This window comes from Anolis carolinensis, chromosome 1 (genome assembly GCF_035594765.1).
Source record: "Anolis carolinensis isolate JA03-04 chromosome 1, rAnoCar3.1.pri, whole genome shotgun sequence".
Classification (NCBI taxonomy): domain Eukaryota; kingdom Metazoa; phylum Chordata; class Lepidosauria; order Squamata; family Dactyloidae; genus Anolis; species Anolis carolinensis.
In genome coordinates, this window is record NC_085841.1 from 269,676,210 (window position 1) to 269,696,470 (window position 20,261).

Consider the following 20,261-nt stretch of genomic DNA (forward strand, 5'->3'; position numbering starts at 1 on the left):
TACAGATGTTGGATTGCAGCACTCATCATCCTTAGTCAGCATAGCCACTGATGAAATAAGATGGGATTTGTAGTTCAACAACATCTGGAAGACCTCAAATTGTCTACCCCAATGTCTAGGAATAGGATTAGAAGTGTTATTTTTAGATCTCTTCTCGCTTCTTACAAATCACCCTTAGTAATGTTTTAGAAATGAAGGGCAGCTCTGAATCCTCCATTTGGTACTCATGGAATGAGATGGGTAGGAAAAGGAGTAAACACCTTGAAGAAGTACATTTGCTATTTACATTCTCATAGTGCAATAGCTGCCATACCAATTGTGCAGTTCATGCTAGGCAAGCAATTGCCACAGTTTGTCATGGGCATTGCATGGGAAAGTTGGGGAAAATGACAAAGTTATCATGAAGACCTACCATAGCATTTCCACCTTCTTTGTTGTCGGTTCTTCATTAAAAATATTTGCTTCTCTCAGAAAGATAATGCATTTTAAGATGTGTTGCTTATCTTTCTAAATGTATATACCAAACTAACAAATCTCAGAAAAAATAACTTAATTGTTATTACAAGCTCCCTTTGCCAAACAAAGACAGCATTTCACTGTGATCCACAGGGAAATTTTCACTCTTTTCAGTTGTAGGCTTCAGTAGCACTAGTGAGCTAGAGCTTTTCTATCCTAATAGGTTTTAAAAAAAACCTAATCCATGTGGCCTGCATGTAATTACTTGTAGAATACAAACTCCTACAGTCTCAAAGCTGACTAGTAAGCATCAGCTGTTTCTATGGTATGAATGATAATGCAGGCAATGATGTTCATGATTTTATCAATATTGTTGTTTTCAAATTTAAAAGTGACCCTTATATCTCAGGACATTTAGGTATTTGAAAGGATATACCCAGGAAACAACTCAAGTGGTTTCTAGCCAATTGACTCTTCTAAATTCTCTTTTAAAAAATCAATTAGAATACTCAAGGGACATATAATTTCAAATTTTATCATGGTGAATCTTACTGTAGTTAAGCACAGTGCTAGAGGGGAGAACGGCTACATACTTTGCTGAATTGGCAAACTAAGGAAGCTTGCGATCATATGTTATTGTTGTTGGTGTGTGTGTGTTGAGAAGAGGCTAGTGTTCTTCTACCATGCCTATACCAACCCTCTGAATACACTTTAACAGAAGAAGGATCATTAAGGTGAACCTGTTGAGATGTTGTGCCTGGCTGCGGTGCTGGCTTGGCCAGGAATTCTACACATGGGGAAGATAATTGTGCATTGGCTACAGTAGGCAACCATTGTGAGATCTCAAAGTGGCTGTAATCTCTCAATACAAATTTTGCAAAAGATTGCTTCTTTTTGCAAGATTTGAGGTGGCTATATATTGGTCTGTACAGCTAGGCATAGCTTCTTTTCACTGCTGACTTTCATTTTTATCAAAGAAGATTTTCATTGGGGTAAATGCCATAGGGAGCTAGGTCCAACTGGTGGGGAGTGATTTCTCTTTCTCCATCTGCCCTGTCTATATGTCTGTTTCCTTCACCTATTCTCTGAGGACCATGACAGTAATTGAGCTCACCTGACTGAGTGAGAGTGGGTCACTATCTTTCTTACACGTGTCCTTTTCTTCTCCTGGTTGCCTCTCTGCCACCTTTTTTGTCCCTCAGCCGCCATCCGCCTGCACTAGATCTTCTGTCTGGTCATCGTTTGGAACCATGTCCCCACCCTGCTGTATTCTGTGTGTTGCCTATCTTGCCCTCCTTCCTTGTGTTCCTTAACTAGCTGTAACTAGAGGAAAGGAGCAGTAGATGGCTCCTTTCCTCTTACTATGTCCCCTGAACCCCTGCCCCAGCCTATCAGAGCCCCTTCTCTATCATGGCACCTTTTCTCTGAACATATCTCCCCTGGCTGGCAATGCCCATGCCATTGCACTTATGATTGTTCTTTTATTATTATTTCTTCCTGTTTGGGGTTTTTGTTTTGCTTTTATTCTCTTTTCCTTCTTACTTATAAGGTTTCAATTCTCTCATTCATGATTTCAATCCATGTTCTTCTACCATGTCTTCAAACATTATATGTAGTATAGTTATTTATATGGATGATTTATTTAATCCTTCCCCCCTCACAAAAATTGGGTAAAAGAAGCAAGATGACCTAAATCACCATACATATCATATGTTATGTCCTAGATCCCATGTGTCAAACTCAAGGCCCACAGGCCCGCCATGCCATTTTATGTGGCGCTGGACTACAACTCCTGTATTCCTCTTCATTAGACATTATGACTAGAGCTGATGGGAGTTGTGATACAGTAACACCTGGAAGGCTACAGTTTGTTTTGTTTCATCAGGATTGTGGGGTTTGATTTTAGATACAGGCTTGTGGATATGATGTCTGACTTCAACATGTCCTTTAATCTTTCCTCAACTTTAGAGCCTCAGGGGTTGAGGGTTGCAATTCCCATTAGACACAGATAATCAAAAGCGATAGGAGTTGTCATTTGAGAATATCTGGAGACCCAACTTGGGTCAAAACTAAAAAGCGCTGACCACTATATTAAAAAAATATATAGCTGGCACTCTGTATCCACAGATACTTGGATTCAGTGGCCCTTTGAAGGCAACCATAAGGCTGATGAAAATGAGTTTGATATCCCTGTTCTAAATCTTATAAAAGCATATTTCTATACTTTTCCAACTATGTCTTACATTTAAAGGTTTCAGCCTAGCAGCTATCTACCTAAGATATATGCTGACTATTAATGCATCCCAGAAACATGCTCCGAGAGTTTCTCAGCTCCACAGAACCGGTTTTGATGGTACATGGGGTAGATTTTGGGGGAGGATGGAGGGAATTGCCCATTTCACAATTCTATTGACAAAATCAGTTCCATAAACAGAACAATGTTGTTGGATCTTGGCTTATATTTACTGAGGACCTGCTTATAGAATTTATGAACCAGGGCATTTGAGCAGATGAATCATTCACCTGTGATGAGTTACTGTTTAATAAACGAAAACCCTGTGGTCAACCTAATATGGTGCACCCCAAGCACAGTCACTGAAAAAAGTTCTCTCTCTGTGTGTTAATATGACTCTCATCCCCCTTAATAACATTTAAAATCTGGATTCATGTTTAAAGGTTTCGTGAAGCACTCCTCATACAGAGATTTTTTTTTTTTAAAAAAAGAAGAACTGCAAACTGTCTGGTCTAAAATTCAAGTATCTCTTTAAATTAATATCCACTATCTCTTTAGACATGTCAGGGCAAGACAAGACAAGACAAGACAAAACAAGGAATTCTTAAAGGAGGAGCCTCTGTTTTACAATATCACAAATGAAATGTTACCCTGTTTATCTACATAGTAGTTTAATTAAGTTATGTGTCCACAAAAGGCAGATGGTTCAACTATCATTTTGAGATAGAAATATTAAACCTATTTGAAATAGAAAATGTTAACTCAATGAAATGCTTATTTGGCTTTTGTCAAATGTGAGAATGCAATCTTACTATGAGCTAATTACTCAAATCTGTAATGCTTTCTGTATGAGTTGTGGATATATTTTGTTTTTTTTCACTGTTTACATGATTAAAAATAATGGGATTGCATAAGTCAACTACACTTTCACCTCCCAGAAATCATTGAAATCTACCCTGATGAGCTTTCTCATTGACTAAAGCAATTTAAACTAGAGTTTTATGTTATTTTTTAAATCCAAAATAACACTCTAAATGAAACTTGAAAATATACAGCACTGGAGATTAAAGAAATGAATCCTAACACTTTTCTCCTGAGACTCAGATACAAAACTGCCTGTTGATTGTTCTTTCAAGATTTGCTCCATTGGGAATAAAAGGTCTTCTTTTAGGCGAGTTATAACTCAGCAAAAATATAAACTTGGCTAGTGCACTAGATCATACTCAGATACAAACATTTCAAGTTTATGTGTGCCTGAATTTCAGAGAGATTCAAAAATAATCCCATGCTCATGTTGATGGCTTTTGAATGGTGATGATACCATCAAATTCTAAATATGAATGTTTTCTTGGTAGTTAATTTCTACTAAAGATAATAGGCTCAGTTCCAAACAAACATATTTGGGGGCATGGCCTATGCAGGCTATAAGGACTACATTTATCATAAATTATAACAGAAGAATTGCAGAAGGACATACACTAAACCACAAACAAATAAGTATGAAATGACAAGGTAACAGGTTGGAGAGAAGATGGATGTAAGTACAGCTTGAAGAGTTAGAGTTTGACGAAAGCTATGGTGTAAGTGATTTTGAACCAGGAGTGAATTTTTTTCAGCCAATATGTTTTGGAACATTTCTGCTAGAGGGCAATGCAAATTAACATTGGTTGGAGGGCAATGTTTTTTTTCCATGCAGATAGTACTAACAAGAGCAACTTAGCCAGTTAGTGCCATGTCGCATCAAGTACTTACTTTTTCTTTTGGCATTAAGTACCTTTTGCATCAGGGTTTGTGTGTCACAACCTCAAAGAAGTTTACCTACAGTCTGTGACATCCCTTCTTGTTTTGGAATTAAAGAACTAATGTCCTTCTGTTGCCCAATATGTGGAGCTCAGGTTGGTGGGAATTGAAGAAATACTTCAGAATATAAAATATGACAGTCTGTAACATATATAAGTTGCAAGCAACACAGAGTAATAAAAAAACAAATAGCGAGAAAGAGAAAGAGAGAGAAAGAGAAACATGAAGAACATATAAAAGACCATTTGTTCCTAAATAGCCAATTAACTTATTTTTAGTCATCCCAAAACTTCAGTCTTACTTTAAAAAGTTAGTAGTACCATTTCCAAAAATTAAGTCTTATAATTACTTCATTGTATATATTAAAGTGTACTTCAAGGTTGTCTTTATATCAATAGACTTTATACTGACAGAACTTAGCTTAGCATGCTAAACCCAGAGGCCCTTAAACCCAACCTACCTGTGAGTATTTACTCACCACTCTGTTGGACTGGATCCCTCCAGGAAGTGCAGATCCCAATAAAGATAATGCAGAGAATAATCTCTCATAAACCTGATTGACCAACGCTGTGACCTCCTTCCGAGACAATACCCCCATTTAAAGGCACTGTTTCTTGGAGTGAGGTGACATGTTGGTTTACTGACATCTGAAGAAAAGGGGTCAGAATGAGAGTATGTGAAGGTCAGGTAGTCTTTCTTTTACAGGTGACTCTGGAAAAATACCATAGTGCAATCCTGAAAAAAAGGTTGTTCCTGGAAGCACTTTCCTTACAAAAATGTACCTCAGAACTAGATGTGGTCTTGAAGTACTGAGAGCCACACTCACAGTGGTACTGTACCTATTCAACCAAGCTAAACCAAAGAAGTTTCATAGTAGGATGCTAGAGTAAAAACAAACAAACAGATCAGATACCTGGTGATGCTGTGTAAATTGGGAGAGATTGTCATTCCAGAGGCTACCTCTTCTAACCACAATGTAAGATTTTATCATAATACACTGAGTTCATTTTGTTCTTAGATAATAACTACTACACAATATGATGATCTGTCGATGATGGGATGCATGCCATTCATGGAGCAGGGATGAATGCAAAGGAGAGCAGGAATGGTGTTTTATGAGAGCCATAAGTACAGGAAGGTTGAGGCTCAAGGACACATGATGTATAAAAGATTAAGAAAAAGTACAATGAGATTATATGAACCCCTGTTTGTTTGCTTATGTTGCTTTCGGAAGTGTTCATACTTTGCTCTGTGCTAGAGGACTTACGTAGGCTTTCCTATGAGATCCAGGATCAAAGCACCAGTGCTTTAGTTTCTCATTTTATAAGACGGAAGAAATGCAAAACTTCTGCAAGATATGTTATTTTCTTTTAAAGAATAGTTCTGAAGTGTGCAATTATCAGATCTATGATCTTCCTGGCTTGGCACATAGCTTTGATACCTCTGTCCTTCAGTACTGCAGCAATATTTATTTATATTAGTACAGAAGGTGCTTAGCAATGTCCATATGATACTACGACATTGCTATAAATGTAATCTCTGTTTGCACCTCTGTCAGCGACACAAAATACTGTTTTGATGTCACAAGACAGAGAGTAGCTACTTTCTTGACCTCCTGATCTCATTTGGATGAATGCCTTTTATAGTTATTTCTGTCCAAAATCAGTAAACAGTATGATAGATGCTACATTAAGTCACTAACCATGGAGGAACTGTTTCCAGTTTAGATATTTTAGGAGATATAACACAAAAGTCTGTAATTGTTAACTGCTCATGAGGTGATCAACTAACCGGGCATAAGAGCAGAAGTATTATGCATTCTTTTTCACGTAAATAGGAGTTGATGTTTCAGCCCTGAAGGCCAGCATTTCATGTTTCGGTAATACTGCCAATGAACTTTCTCTGTGTTCACTAAGATAGGGAACATTTTGAAGTAGCTTTAAAAAAATTAAAGTAGAATGCTATTTGAATAATTCCAAGGAGTCAGACTAGTTCAGAATGAACTGAAATGTTCAAATGATGTTCAGTAATTTCAGTTAAGTACTCTTAGGAGTGAGGGGATTAAAAATAAGAGCCTGGTTGTTAAACTTGCTTTTAACTTTTGTTTTTGTGTTCCTGATTTCAAAGGCAGGAATCAGACCAAAATTTACTCAAAACTGAATGTTCAACATTTCAAAAAATATCCCCCACATCAGAACAATCTAAACCAATATGACTTTTTTGTTTATTGATTGTCATTAAATAGATGAAACTCTATGGAAAGGACTTGAAATTTTATTCTTTGGATTTTATCTCCCAGTGCGAGACCATTTTAGAATGTGATGCTTAAAATGTGACTAGATATTATATCTCTTGCAAATGTATCAGTGAAAACTTTACCCCACTGCACGTTTTCCCTTTTTACATCCCCATAACATTTAGGAATTATCAGCTTTTAATGTGGTACAATCACATTGTGAGCTTCCCCAGTTCAAACTATCTTGGTATAGGTCACTCAGTTTAATAAGAATGGTGAGATGTAGAATAAGTATTTATTATGAGTGAATGTGCTGTATAAGTCCCATTCTCATGGCAGCTCTGTTCAGGGTGTAACATTTATTTCCACTCTAATGATAACATTCTATGGTCTCTTATTGGAATTCGAACCCTGGATTTTAGTCATAGTTCATTGCTCAAACCACTACGCCACATGGGCTCCCAAATTTCTGACTTCTAAAAAATGTGGTAGACACATCTTACTTTCTTTGAAATCAAGCAGATGTTAATGATATCATGCCCTTAAGGAATATAAGTTTTGATTTAGTTATACATTTGGGGCATTTTAGGGTAAAATCCTTAACCTCACATGATGTGACTTTTCTTAATATTGGGATACAAATGCTGGTTTAAGCAGAAAATACTGGGTTACTAGGGAAAAAAACACCCAGTGTGCAAGTATGCAAACACTAGGAATATGTATTGTTGAAGGCTTTCATGGCCAGAATCACAGGGTTGCTGTGAGTCTTTTGGACTGAATGGCCATGTTCCAAAAGCTTTATCTCCTGCCGTTTCACCCACATCTGAGGATGACTGCCACAGATGTGGGTGAAACGTCAGGAGAGAAAGCTTCTGGAACATGGCCATACAGCCCAAAAGACTCACAGCAATCCACTAGGAATATGCCTTTGCACTGGTATTGGCAGTGAAGATAGCGGGAGAGGGGGACTGGAAGAAAATTTAACATTTTGATAACAATAAGACTGCATTAATCTACTTTGGATTCCTGGTAGCTGGTCATTGGCATACTCAGGAACTATGAACTTTCATAAAGTCTGTATCTCAAATAACTTTGTCAAGTTATCTCAAATAACTTTGAAGGGGAGATGATCATTGTAGAAGCAGTTATAAAAAGAACAGCATGTTCCTGCAGATCTGAAGGTGAATGCACCTTGGTTTTGTTTCTAACCATTTGACTTTATTGTTACCTAAAATCAGCTACTTATTCCCTCACTACTATCACTGTGTATGAGATGTGATTCACTCTTCTCCTCAAATATCTGGAGGAATTCTCTGAATGATAATTGGGAGCCTGCATGTGATCTAGAGATGCAGGCTATTCAACAGAGGAAATGGGATGTATAACCTCAGTTTGGAGATTTAGAAAAATGCTCATGATTATTACCAACGTATCAACCTGTCACCCATACTAAAATATCTAACATTTGCCTTAGGTTGTGTTGAATGAATGAATAGGTGTTTAAGCAAAGTCCTACTAAGCAAAGTACTGATGGGCTCTGGAGTTGATGAAAAGCAGAAACGGATTACTGGCATTAAAGTTTGCACATGCAGGCTGTCCACCTGTTTCCCCCACATGATCCTTCTCATGTGTTAGGCTTGAATCTCAAAACCTCAATGGGAACTGGACTGAACAAAGGTCCTGTTTCTGTCACATCAGAATGGCTGCTAGGCTTGTGGCCAGTCCAGTCCCCATGGAGTTCCAGACATAAGAAGAATCCACAGGTAGCTAACAGGTTATTTTATACACACAGTTCACATGTGAATTCAGAGCATCATGAACACAGTGGTTCATCGCTGAACCATGGATAAACAATCTGCCATGATGTTCCTGTGCAGTTTGGAATATGTGACACACTGCTTCATGAGTGTCCTCTTTGCCCCCTGTTAAACAGACCCATAAATGTACTTAGTTACTCATGAAGAAGGTGCTTCATTGCTTGGTGATGACATTGTGATAAGCATTTGCAACCTGAGGAGAATGGGCAGATAAAACCACACAAGTGTGCACAAAGGGCAAAATAGTAAAGAGGCAATCATTCGCATGGAGCGTGCCCAGCTTAGTGCAATGGAAATCTTCAAATTAAATGAAAGGCTTTAGGGAGTTTTCTTTTTTTTCTTTTTGCAAAAAAAAAAAAAAAAAACCTGCAGGGAAGAACAGTGGTAAAATGAAAGCTCTTTACCAGAGTGGATCGTAAAGAGTGCCGCCAAAAATAAAAATAACATAAACAGAAAAGGTTAATTGTCTACTGTTAATTCCCCATCTCCTAGAAATCAGCATTTGGCACTGGTGAAGCCACACACACAAAGGAAAGCAACACTTTTTGTGTTCTTTCAGTAGCGTCCGCATGCATGGCTATGAAATGGAAAGAGGAGATATTTTTCACCCACATGGAGCAATACATTGGATAAATTTCCATCAAAGCAAATAAATAAAATAAATGATACTGCAAGACCATCATAAGTATAACCTTGTTCTTTAAACATATCCCTAACCATTAAAGTTTATCACAAACCAATGTATAAATGACTTTTATCGCAATATTTACTAATGGGTAGTATATACGTATATTTAAATAAACTGGCCATGTGGTTGCACATGATTGCAACCTATGCTCATTCCATCAGCCAGAATAATGTGTGGTTATTTACTTTAAAATTACTATTTTTTTCCACAGAATAGGTCAATGATATTCCATGGGTAGAGGTAGATTATGGGGTTGAACTAATCAGATCAAAGCCCTGTAACTTTGTGTGCTCTTGGAGGAGTCTCATAAAACTGAGATAATCCCATAACAAACCACTAGCCATGGGATATTATAATATATTCCATGATGACTAGTATTTTCATTCCCCACCCCCAGTGTTGGACTAATACGAAATATAGTTTAGTCTGAATGGGAATATTTTCTTATTGCTGTCATTTATCATCACCATTAAAAAGATAGAGTACCCTGTGAGATTATCACTCATGGCTCTTCAAAACAAGTTTGTCCAAAATGACCAATATTCTTCCCTTTCCAGTCAGCATTTAATGGTAGATGGTTGAAGGAGCTGCAGACCTGGGACCTAGGCTTTGATGACAATGCATTGGTGTTCCTTTCCCCCAGAATTCTAATTGCTAAACTTCCATGGGACTATTTTGTAATAAAATGAGTTGGGTTGCCTGCTGTGGAATAAACATCCTTCCATTTAGCCTTGTTCCCTTGTGAAACACATTGTGTTTCTTTGTGGAATCTCAACTGTCATTCTAATAAGTGGCTAACCATCTGAAAAAGACACAGTTGTCTCACGGACTTGCATGCGTTGATGTAAGTCATTCTTTTAGCAGGCACCTTGTTCCTCTGAAGATAGGGTATGTTGCAACATTAAAAGTAGCTAGGAATAAGCTACCTGGAAAGGGAGGGGACAATACATATTTGTGTATGTTTGTCTTTTCTTGGGCAATATCTGCACCCTTGGCTCTTGACATGCTAGGAAGCATGCAACTTTCAGGAGCCATCATGATGTTTTCAAGCAGTCCAACAATATAACCCTCTTAAAAGAAATCTTTCCCCGCTGGATGCATTTGTGAAAATTTTTCAAATGTCCCATTAAGCAGGACCAATATTAAGGCTCCTATAGTGTGCACTCCTAAGTTTCATGTGTCAGCTTCTCTTGTACCATTTTGTCCCTACAACCTGCATGTCCCACACATTATTCCATGTGTGGTGGAGGGACGGTAATGGGATAATGTGCTACTCATTGCACTAAGAAAGCAGTCTGACTGAATCTTCCAATCTCTACAAAGGATGAAGGTTAAAGGTCAGATGGACATTCCTCTAAGAGGTTTCCTACCTGCTCTGTTAATTTCTAACATTTCTTCTTGGGCGAGTGGGCATGTGTCGCTCTGAGTACTGTGATGTGGAGAGTTTATGACAGATTTACAATAATTGGGGGATCCCAGCTGGGGCGGCCGTGGGATATGCTTCTTTTTTTTCTTTGGTAGCTTCTGCTTAGCCATAGCTAAGGAGTAATACATTCCGAAATTGTTCACAATGACGGGTACAGGCATGGCAATGGTCAGCACGCCAGCAAGAGCACACAGGGCCCCCACCAGCATGCCCGACCAAGTCTGAGGAAACATGTCTCCATAGCCCAGGGTCGTCATGGTGACAACAGCCCACCAGAAGCCAATGGGGATATTTTTAAAGTGTGTGTGTTCACTGGCACTAGGATCATTGGGTTTAGCACCTATTCTCTCGGCATAGTAGATCATTGTGGCAAAAATCAGGACGCCCAATGCCAAGAAGATGATGAGCAGCAAAAATTCATTTGTGCTGGCACGTAGGGTATGACCCAAGACCCGCAGCCCTACAAAGTGGCGGGTCAGCTTGAAAATTCGCAGGATTCGCACAAACCGAACAACCCGCAGGAAGCCCAAGACATCCTTAGCAGCTTTGGAAGACAGGCCACTTAGTCCAACCTCCAGATAGAAAGGCAGAATGGCCACAAAGTCAATGATGTTCAAGGTATTTTTGATAAATTCCACCTTGTTTGGGCAGAAAATGATCCTCATTAGGAATTCAAAAGTAAACCAAACCACACAAACTCCTTCAATGTAGGTCAGAAAGGCCTCAGTCTCTGCTTCCTGGTAGATGCGCACGTGGGTGTCATTCCCAATAGTTTCCGTCTCTGTCTTGTTGACAATAGGATTAAATCTCTCATGGGTTTCAAGGCAGAAGGTAGTGATGGATACCAGAATGAAGAAAAGGGATGCGAATGCGATATACTGCAGAAAGAAAAACAGGAGAAAACTGTTAGATGTTAGTCTATTTTTGAAGGGACTAGGGAGGTAGGGGGCACCAAGAAAGCTGATTGGGAGTTCATTAAAGGGTATAATGCTGGTAAAGATCTGCTTGTGGAACCCAACTCCCATTTGACAAAACAACAAGTTCAATTACCAAATTAATTCATGAGCAACCTACTATTGAGGAAGCATCTTGTGCACCATCTTGAGATTCCATTATATGCATTTTGTTTCACTGGGACAACTTTTCTCTCCCTCTCCCCCCTTTAATGCTTCACTAGTGAGGGAAGGGGTAGCCCAATTGGGGCTGTAGTACATTGTCCCATCATAAATGACAGAACCTGATTTCCAAAACATACACAAGCTACATGACCAACTGGTTTTGGCGGTGGAGCTACATCACTCACCCACACCTATTCAATCACATCTCATCACACTTATACCTTTATCTCAAACTTCTGAAAAATCTCATGGAATGCCTTATTAAAGCATTTTCACATTTTTTTTCTTGTGGAGGATGAACCTGCCTTTAAATTTGCTTTAAAATGTATTAAAATGCATCTTCTAATTTTTTCTTATGGTCCATTTCTGTCTTTTGGTATTATATGTAGAAATTCGCAGTCTAATAAAGTCTACCACAAATACATACAGGTTCTCATTTAACAGAAATAAAATGTGTCAGAAGGGCATACAACTATTTTGTCAAATACTGTATTAAGACACTCCTCAGTTCTGGTCTCTGATTTCTTCATTTTTTTGTTGTTTTTTTTGAAGTGGTAGTGATGGGACAAAATGGTTTGGAATCAGATTTTTCTAGGTTCTTCATCCAAATATACTATTTAATCTATAAACCTTATCCTCACTAATATGAGAGGATGACGTAAGTTAATTCTTTTATGCTATTGCACTTTTCAGGCTCTTGGACATGATAATATTCTCCCAAGGACACCACACTTTCTAAATATTGATTCTCTTCTGCCTCTATCTATATCAAAATAATTCTGAGTGACATGAACATTACTCATATGTTACTCCAAGATTGGTATGAGAACTGCAGAATCTTTATCTATTGATCTGGGGGGAAATCTTCGTGAGTACTTTAACATTAGCCTAGACATGTCTACCAACCTTTAGTACGTAAAATTTGGGGAATGATGATCTGAGTATGTGTGACCATGTAGAGAGGAAGACTTAGGAATGTGAAGGTGTTGATCTCTATGGCCTTGTCTATACCACCAAAATAATCCAGATGCAATTCATATCAACTCTGGATTCACCATGTTAGTGCCACACCTATTTGTAATATATCACACTTAAGTATAGCTGCCAACATCCTAAATGCAAATTAGCATTATTTTTATTTCTTCTCCTCCTCCGAAGTGATTTGCTATTACTTTTTTGCTTGATTTCTCCATTATTGCTGCCTTTATGGCCAAACAGCTTCCTGGCAGAGATCCACTTGGGGGAAGTTGCTTGCTTGACATCAGAACAAGGTGTTCAGCTATGTAATCTGTGGTGAGGAAACAGCCTGCTCAGCAAACTCATCATTAATCTCATTGCTGGGCACCTCATTTTGAGCAACCAGCTTCCCTAGTGGGACCCTATCCGGAAGCTGTTTGCCTGTCAAGGTGGTGGTGGTGGCTCCGAGGAGAAAGATTAAGAAACCTTCTCCTCCTCCCCTCAATGTTGCTTCCCAGTACAAAAATAAAGAGGTCTTAAAATGGTATCCTTGACACCCAGCAATTTGTCCTCTCCCCTCCCCTGAAGCCACCCTTATCTAGCGGTACACATGTAGCAAAACAGTAAATGATTGGACTTTCCTGGAAACTGTGGAGCAAGAAGTGAGCTTGGAATAACTCATTAAAGCCTAGAAGAAACACATTAACTACCAAAGAGGTTGTATATCTAGATCAAGGCAGTTACAATATGAGAATGATTTTTGTTAGTAGTAAAGACAAGCCTGATATGAACACCATTTTTTTAGTTGATGAACAGTAGGTCAATTCAATCCAGTCCTTGTGTAGAAGAAAGGTTATTAAATGAGGAAGTTCACACAAGGGAAACCAACACTTTGGGAGAAGTCACCATGTCATTTAACAGATCACACTTTGTTGTGATGGAGTCTTCGAGTAGAGATCCTACTAGTTGTATTAGAAGAGGCAGGAAAACTGCTCATGAGCAAGACTCTGATGAGGAGCAACAAAGGAAGAGAATCTGGGAAATACTTATGGAGCCCACTGATGATGATACCTTTGAGGGCTTTGAAGGGGATTATGGGGCTGGGACAGAGCCGGCCCTAGGTATTTTTCAGGTGTAGGCGAACAGAATTTTGCCCCCCCCCCCCACAAAAAAACCAATCACTGAAAAATAAAGGCGCTGGATAAGCGAAAATGTTTGATAATAAGGAGGGATTAAGGAAAAGCCTATTAAACATCAAATTACATTAAGATTTTACAAATTAAACACTAAAACATCATGTTTTACAACAAATCAACAGAAAAAGCAGTTCAATACCTTGCGGAGGCAGGCCGCAGAAGACAGGAGTTGCCTCGATGGCACCCCCAACAAGTGGGCGCCATAGGCAACTGCCTAGTTGGCCTGGTGGTTGAACCGCCTCTGGGCTGGGAGTCAGGAGGATGGGATGTCAGACTCTGGGAGTGAAGGGATGGAGTGGACTAAGGTTCAGGAGATCCGGGAGATTCTTGAGGAACCCACAAGCAGTGGTACATTTGAGGGATGGCACAGAGAAGATACAGATGGATCCTGGGGAGTTATGGGTTTGGATAGAAGGTGGACTGGCTGGAGAGATCGTAGAGGGGCAGCAGCTGGAGATAGGACGTTGGGCGGCTCCAGCTCTGATGAGGATTTGCAGCACCAAGGTTCAGCTGTGGATGGGGCATTAGCTGGCTCAAGTTCTGAGGAGGACTTGTAAATAAAAGTAAGTTTGTTGCTAATGTGGCCTTGCAATCGGCAAGGTGTTTGTTGGGCGCTTTTGGGATCTCCGTTTCAGAAGATGTGTTTGGAAGACTGCTTTGGGACGTAAGTGTTAACCTGGGTTTTTAGTGGCAACGGGGGCTGGCATTGTGTGGGTTTGCTCTGGATTGTCCTGTGTTGGTTTTATGCATTAGCTGCTGGCGTGCCTCTGTCACTTTGGCTCTTTGTGTTTACCTTGGACTGGAATTCGGTGACTGTGACTTCTCCCTGACGACTTGGACTGGAATTCAGTGACTGTGACTTCTCCCTGATGACTTGGACTGGAACTCGATGACCGTGACTTCTCCCTGATGACTTGGACTGGAACTCGATGCCTGTGACTTCTTCCTAATGACTCGGACAGGATGTGGTGGCTGTGACTTCTCCTTTACGATGTGGTTTAGCTTTAACTACATTTTGGGGCATTGTGTGGCCGTTGGTCACTGTGGGTAATTGCTGGTAGCTTTCCTGTGTTTGTTTAGCTCCAACCAGCAGGTGGAGCGAGTTCCCAGGCTTTTCAACTAAGTTTGTTTTAATCTGGATTGTTTCCCAGGATAATCCAGATTATATCCTGAGTTTGGGTTTTTCGAGTTCTTTTTGGACATTGTTACTTCACACTGAAGAGAAAGTTTTTTGAGCACTTTTTTGGTTGCTTCTTAGGCTCTTTTGTGTTTTTTTTTTTTTGCAATAAACACTTCTCCCTTACAGAAAATCTAAACCTGACTATATAGGCCAGTGAGTCCCTGGGTGTTTTGGCCTACAACTCCCACAGATCCCACTCAGTTTACCAGCTGTTTCTAAGAGCTGAAGACCAAAACATCCCACAGCTTGGGAACCACTGCTATAGGCTCTATCCTGCCTTCTCCTCCTTCAAGGCTGAATTCATAATTTTTAAAAAAATAATTAATAATCCTTATGTTGCCACCCAGAGAATAAAACACACACATATACACATTCACAGAGAGACATGTTCCTTTGCTGATGTCCCTCCAATTTCCCTTCTTCCTCCCAATCCATCCAAATTCCACTTCTTGATAAATTATTCATTTAACTATTAATCTCTGATATATATATATTCACTTATCTCTCTATCCTTGCAGGCAATGCAATCATCACCCACCCTTTTCATCATTACTAAGTCACATCCAGCATCCCACCACTCTTGTCATTTGCCACCAACATGTCTCTTTGCCTGATCCCCTAGATCAGTATGGTCCAACCTTTAGTTACTCAAGGGCCAATCAAACTTTGGTATAAGAATGTGAGGGCCAGAGACATTCCAGAAAGAAAACGAATTACATAATTAATATTGAATTACATAATCAAAATATTTTTCCAGTAAGAAGGGCAAGGGCCAACAAAAATGAATTGGTGGGCCGTATGCGGCCTGTGGATCGCGGGTTGGACCACACTACCCTAGATTAAATAAACACACATACATTTTTAAAAGATTTCATTCTTTGGGTTTTTTTTCTATAATTCTAGTCTTTGTTGTGAGGTCTTTCATTTGCTCCCTTCCAAGTCAAATCATTGTGGCCTTCTGACTCCCTGAGACTCTCTTCCAGCTGGTCCAAATGGAAACAACTGCCATAGCATACAGCAGTCAGGGTCAGTGCATTCACAAATAGATGTTTTCACCTGCTGACATAGGCTCATGGCTCTACCTGCCTAACACACACACTGTTTTCCTTTCTTCCTATGACACTCATTCCCTCATTGCTTGGTTTGTGCATATGCATTTCAACTATCCCATCCCTTGCTATATGTACAACTCAACACAGTAGGGTTTTTTGCTTTTGTGACCTGCTCCTTGCTGAGCTTCAGAGTGTTTGTCAAAAACAAATATCTACAGGGCAGGGAGCTTCAATTTGACCTGACTCCAAGCATTGCCGTTTACCCTTGGTTTGTTCAGGACAGTGGTCATGGACACAAATTCCTTTGACTTGCAACGTGAAACACTGAAATTGATCATACCTAGCAGCCTTATATTTTTTGGAAAAGCATTTCCTTGGTAATTTTGCTTGGTTTTTTTCCTTTGGATGTCTAAACACTATTTCTAAATGGTTAAATGATGTTGCTACAATGCTAGAAAGTTGAAGACTGGGTGAAAAATTCATTGGGAGGAATCCTCATGTCCCTGTTCCCCTACCCATCCTGCAAACACCACTCTTACTACTGTGGCTACTCCTGCTACCTTTCTTGTTTATTTGTCTGTTACACTTATATATTACGTTTGCTACAAGGTGTTTAAAGGTGTGTGCATGGTTTTCTTCCTCTCTGTTTTGTCTTCATGACAACACCATTGGTTAGATCAGGTTGAGAGAGATCGAGAGAGGGTTGCCCAGTGAGTTCACTGGCACTTCACCCTAGATTTCTAGGTCCCAATCCAACATTTTTTTTTTACCAGTATACTGTACTATCATTTGACACTTACTTAACTACTTCTAATTTTCTTTTCATCTTTCTTCATTAAAAGTAGCACTTAAAGCATCTGTCTTTATAACAAAGGAAACCACAGTCCCAAACTTGCTAAACAATGGTTCAAACTGAGCCTGCCGTGGCAATACCCCCCGCCCTCCCGTTGTAAATCCTTCTCATCAACATAATGGATGCTACAAGAGAAGAGTTGCAGTGACAGGAAATATGGCAGTTTTCTCCTAAAAATAGTGATTCCATTGCAAAGAAATGGTATGTTATTGCTAGAAAATGATTATCCCCTTCTCCTCAACCCATCCCAACCAGTCTCCCAGACAAACACCTCCATCGGTATTACAAGTGGTGTGAATCAGTATTGTTGTCATGGCAACCTACTAAATCATTCAGGTTAGTGACACAGCTACTTCCTTCACAATCAAAGTGTTGTATATTTGAAAAGAAATGTACATTGTTGGTAATTGTTAGAGACTGAATAACTTCTATAGTTCTCAAAGGGCCATAGCTACTAGATAGAGCACATGCCAACTATCCCAAATTAAATATTGCAGCATCTCCTTGTAGGGATGAAAAAGACCCATAATTGGAAAGTCAGTGTAGGCAATTTATTTATTTATCGTGTCGGAAGCAAACCGAGGGTACAGTTGTAATATATTTAAAAACACAAAATTAGTAACTTGGCATTATACTTAATGTCCTTTGACTAGTAGCTGGTCACTTGGAGTGCCTCTTGTGTTGCTATAAGTAGGTCCTCTATTGTGCATGTGGCAGGGCTCAGACTGCATTGTAATAGGTGGTCTGTGGTTTGCTCTTTTCTACACTCACATGTGTGGACTCCACTTTGTGGCCTCATTTCTTAAGGTTGGCTCTGCATCTCGTGGTGCCAGAGCACAGTCTGTTCAGCGCCTTCCAAGTTTCCCAATCTTCTGTGTGCCCAGAAGGGAGTATCTCACTCCATATCAGCCATGGCGCGGCTGGTGGGAACGAGGGACAGGGCCTTCTTGGTGGTGGCTCCCCGGCTGTGGAACACCCTCCCCAGAGATATACGGCAAGCCCCAACACTTTTGAGTTTTAGAAAAGCCTTAAAAACATGGCTATGTGCCCAGGCTTTTAACAAATAAATGATAAAGTTGACCCAGACTGTTATATGGATAAAGTTGGAGGATCTTGGACGAACAGATTTTAAGCATATGTTTCATGTTTTATATTTTATACTGTATTTAATTGGTTGTAATATATTTTTATATGTTGTTGTTTTTAATGATGTATCAGCATCGAATTGTTGTCAATTGTACGCCGCCCTGAGTCCCTTCGGGTGAGAAGGGCGGGATAGAAATATTGGAAATAAATAAATAAATAAATAAATAATGGCTTGAGGTTTTGGGTTTTAGCCTGCTACTTTTGGACTCTCACTTGCTGAGGTGTTCCTGTGTGTGTCTTTGTAGATCTGAGAAAACTATTTTTTGGCGTGCTGGCTGATATCCAAACAGGGGATGGGCCAGAGATGTCACTGCCTTGGTCCTTTCATTGCTGGCTGCTACTTCCTGGTGGATGTCAGGTGGTGCAATACCGGATAAACAGTGAATTTCTCCAGTGGTGTGGGGCATAGACATCCTGTGATAATGCGGCATGTTTCATTAAGAGCCATATCCACTGTTTTAACGTGGTGAGATGTGTTCCACACTGGGCATGCGTACTCAGCAGCAGAGTAGCAAAGCACAAGGGCAGATGTCTTAACTGTGTCTGGTTGTGATCCCCAGGTTGTGCCAATCAGCTTTCGTATGATATTATTTCTAGCACCCACTTTTTGCTTAATAGTCAAGCAGTATAGACAATAAAGTGAATAAACCAATGGTCTCACTCTAAATTATCCTAAGCATCAGCTAAACTGCCTCTTCTTCCCTTACCCACTCTCCCCTTTTTGGCAAGTGCTGCATCTCCTATCTCCCATTTAATGTCAAAAGTGAGCTTTGCCAAGCTCATGAAATTGAAATAGTTTTGGATTGAATAATATTCATCTACTGCTTTGAAATTTTCACAAAGCTTCACAATCAACTCAGGCCAGCAGCCAACATTCCCAGTGGCCTGTTTCATGTGTAGATGAGTTGGAAGGAATCAAGCCCTCTCCACTCCTACGCTCTCCCAGTGCCTTACTTACTACACGACACTTAAGCAGCTGATGCTTCACTGCTTTTTATAGGTCTGCAGCAAGCCAAATTCCCCTCAACTTCATCTTCTCCTGTGGAAGCTGGATAGAATGCCAAGCCACACTTGTGGGAGTCACACGAAGGCTGACAGTGCATTTTTAGCATGTGCAGCAGCCAGTTCGTTTAAGGCATGACTGAACTTACAGGCTTTTAAAGCACCACTAACTCTCATGTTTTTATTGCTTTTCCTCTTTTTGGAATGGTAGATCTGTCTATGAATTGTGTGTGTTCGCAACATGTGCTGCAGGCTCGCATGGTTGCCGTAGCATCTGAACCTGTTCTAAGTTTCTAAGGCAATGCTTACATCTGGGAGACAGGCCCTTGATAATAACACTATGTAACACAATTTTTGTTCCTGGGTTATACATGTCATTTCCTAATTGGGTCAGTCATAAAAACATAGAAAAAGTTTATTAAAATGCAAAAGCTTTGTTTTTGCAGGACATGCTGCAGCACATTTTGCTATAGTTTTTCAATGAATATCTCATAGAGTCTCAACCAATTCAATATAGTTTGTGGCAGCCACAAAAACGAAGTTTCTGGAGTATAACAACTATTTTCAAAGTAAGTGCCACACAATTAAACAAGAAATAACACTTTCAAAGCAGGAATAGAAATGTTTTCAAATTTTGTTACATAGTGTAGTTGTTTCTAAACAGAATGTGAACACTGCCCTTGCCATGGAAAATGCAAAAATATTTTTTGAAAAGGTGAAAAATGCATATTTTTTTAAAAAGCATTCCTGTGTTTTTAGAAGGCTTGTGTGTGCATAAAGGAAGGTGTTGTCTCTGATTGATTGTGCATATTTTCTTTCAGTGTGGATGAACAACAGCTCCTGTAGTCGAGGCATCTGCTACATGGCAGTCCTTAGCTCAGCCTCCCTGTATTGTGAAAGTCATTAAATAATGCAATGTTCTACAATGAAAAGTAGAGAACTGGCTCTGACATGGCACACAGAACTGCTGAAGCACTTGCTATCAATGTTTTGAAGGAGAGTATGAAATGTCCTTTAATGTGTATGTTCTTAAAACAATGACATTGCTTTCACTTTGATCTCATCAAGGTTAGATGGCTGATAAAACTTAGCTCACTTTGA

General features: G+C 39.6%; 2 protein-coding genes across 4 annotated transcripts in view; one reads left to right on the forward strand and one right to left on the reverse strand.

Moving 5' to 3' along the window:
- sergef (secretion regulating guanine nucleotide exchange factor) overlaps window positions 1-20,261 on the forward strand; it is a 159,402-nt gene that overhangs the window by 132,989 nt on the left and 6,152 nt on the right. The gene's annotated exons all lie outside the window — the stretch shown is intronic.
- Window positions 1-20,261, reverse strand: part of kcnc1 (potassium voltage-gated channel subfamily C member 1) — a 157,756-nt gene that overhangs the window by 6,109 nt on the left and 131,386 nt on the right. For all 3 annotated transcript variants that reach the window (XM_062967662.1, XM_062967661.1, XM_008107504.3), the window contains exon 2: window positions 10,601-11,534. In XM_062967662.1, the coding sequence (XP_062823732.1) occupies window positions 10,601-11,534 (934 nt within the window). The remainder of the gene's footprint in view (window positions 1-10,600; window positions 11,535-20,261) is intronic.